This window comes from Rhea americana, unplaced genomic scaffold, assembly GCF_003343005.1.
Source record: "Rhea americana isolate MKP2758 unplaced genomic scaffold, rheAme1 scaffold_314, whole genome shotgun sequence".
Lineage (NCBI taxonomy): Eukaryota > Metazoa > Chordata > Aves > Rheiformes > Rheidae > Rhea > Rhea americana.
In genome coordinates this window covers 652257-654183 of record NW_028186440.1, presented here as the reverse complement: position 1 = coordinate 654183, position 1927 = coordinate 652257, and the positions used below count along the sequence as shown (strand labels likewise).

Sequence of the window (1927 nt, the reverse complement as noted above, 5' to 3'; positions counted from 1 at the left end):
CGGGGCGAGGCGGGGCGGCCCGGCCCGCGCTGCCCGGCGGGCGGCCCTCAGCCCGCCCCCGCCACCTCGGAGCCGCTCCAGGGGCACCGCCCCCGCCATCTTGGGGCTGCCAACCCCGCCCCCGCCATCTTGGGGCCGCCCCTAGGGGCGCCACGACTGCGGGGCAGCCCGCTGCGTTTGGGGCGGCGAGGCGCGTCCTGCCGGGGACGCCAGGCCAGGAGCCAGCCCTTCGCCTTCTGCGCCCGCGTTTGAGGCCTTTCACCCCTTCCGCACGCCGCGGGTAACGACCGGCTGCTGGGGCGATGCTCACCCAGTCKTATTAACACGTCGACTGTGCCACGGCTGAGCCCGCGGCGCCGAGTCCCGTTTCAGACGCCAGTTCACGGCTGCGTCTGCACCTGCTTTGGACACGCAGCGGGTCACAACCTCAAAATCAAGCAGCTGGTTAAAAAAGGAGTTGGTTTGTGCCAGGCCACCTCACTGGGTACCACACACACGGCCCTCGTTGTTCTAGTTTGTACCCGCTCCGAGTATGGCCGCGGCCTYGTGGTTTAAAAAAAGAGCCTGCCTTCTTCATCCAAAGGGAAGAAGAAGCGGGGTGATAAAACTGGATTTGTCTTACTTTATTTTTATTTGGATGCATGATGCAGAGCTAACAGTCAAAAGCATCAGCTTGATTTTAATAATGCCCTTTATAAAATGAAGCATCTTAGGGCATAAGTTATTTATAGGTGTGAAGTAGAGTTTCAACTCTCCTCATTTTGCTGCTGTTTAATCTTTTTTTGTTTTTTTTTTTGTTTTTTTGAAATTTGAGTGGAGCATTGGAATTTGAGTAATTATTGTAGTAAATGAGGAGTGCCACCAGATGGCAGAAGCAGGCAGAGACACACTTTGTCAAAGTCATACTTTGCACACAACAGAAAGTGAGAATACAAAAGATGTAAACCATATCCGGTTACACAAACACACAGTGTAATAAGTAATTCCAGTGCAACAAATAATGATTTTGGAAATTTGAACTTGTCTATCTGCTTTTTCAAATAATAAGATACATTAATGTGTTTGTATATCCTTCTATAGCTGCTAGATTTAGCAATACATGTGTTCTAGAAGCTTGGTGTTATAACTTGTTCACTGCCTAAAACTTACAAAGTTCTTAATAAAAGCTTAAAACATAATTACAAATGAAAAGTGAAGCAACATGCATACAACACACATTTCTGTGTTTTTACTTGATGCATTTCAAGGTGCATTCATCTTTTACAGATGTCCAGAAACCAAACTTCCAAAATACCAACCATTAAAAATAATCTTTCAAAGGTGGTTCTGTATTTTCTGACAGAAAGGCTGAATGGTGCTGTAGAAAGTTGGTGTAGTGGAGATGATCTTCATGGGTGCCTGATCAGAGGACCAAATGCAAGCCAACATATCTCAGCCCTACTGGMTGCTACTATTAAAAATGAGCATCAAGTCTGCATTAGTGGCATCTAGAAGGAACTTGGGGGGAATCACTTAGGATGTCTGTGCAGGCCAACAAAATATTTTGCTATAGTACTTAATAGTGATAGTACTTCAAATCTTCTATTCACTTTACAAATAGAAACAAGTTTCTCTTGTCCTAAATTATAAATGGGAAAGATCAGAATCATACAGCATGCTGTTCTCACTGGAAAAATTTTGGTGTCCAATTCTCATCCATTGCTTTACACATTACATGCTGGGCTAACAGCATTGCTGAATTGCTGCCAGTATCCTTCTAATCCACTCTGATCTAGGGGAGGATGGGATAGGATRGAAACTCGCCTGAGCAACTGTTCCGAGATGTACTATACCGGTCCTTAGAAACTCACTCATTGAGTACTTACATGTGGTTGTAACTTTTGTCTGAAACTTGCACTTGAGCCAAGTAAAAAGAACAAACAAAAAA

At 45.7% G+C, this 1927-nt stretch overlaps 1 protein-coding gene across 1 annotated transcript in view; it reads right to left on the bottom strand.

The window, feature by feature from the left end:
• CUNH11orf97 (chromosome unknown C11orf97 homolog) overlaps positions 1-99 on the bottom strand; it is a 6526-nt gene extending 6427 nt beyond the window's left edge. Inside the window, exon 1 of the mRNA XM_085310230.1 lies at positions 66-99. Within this exon, the coding sequence (XP_085166356.1) occupies positions 66-99 (34 nt within the window). The remainder of the gene's footprint in view (positions 1-65) is intronic.
• Positions 100-1927: the final 1828 nt, after the last annotated feature.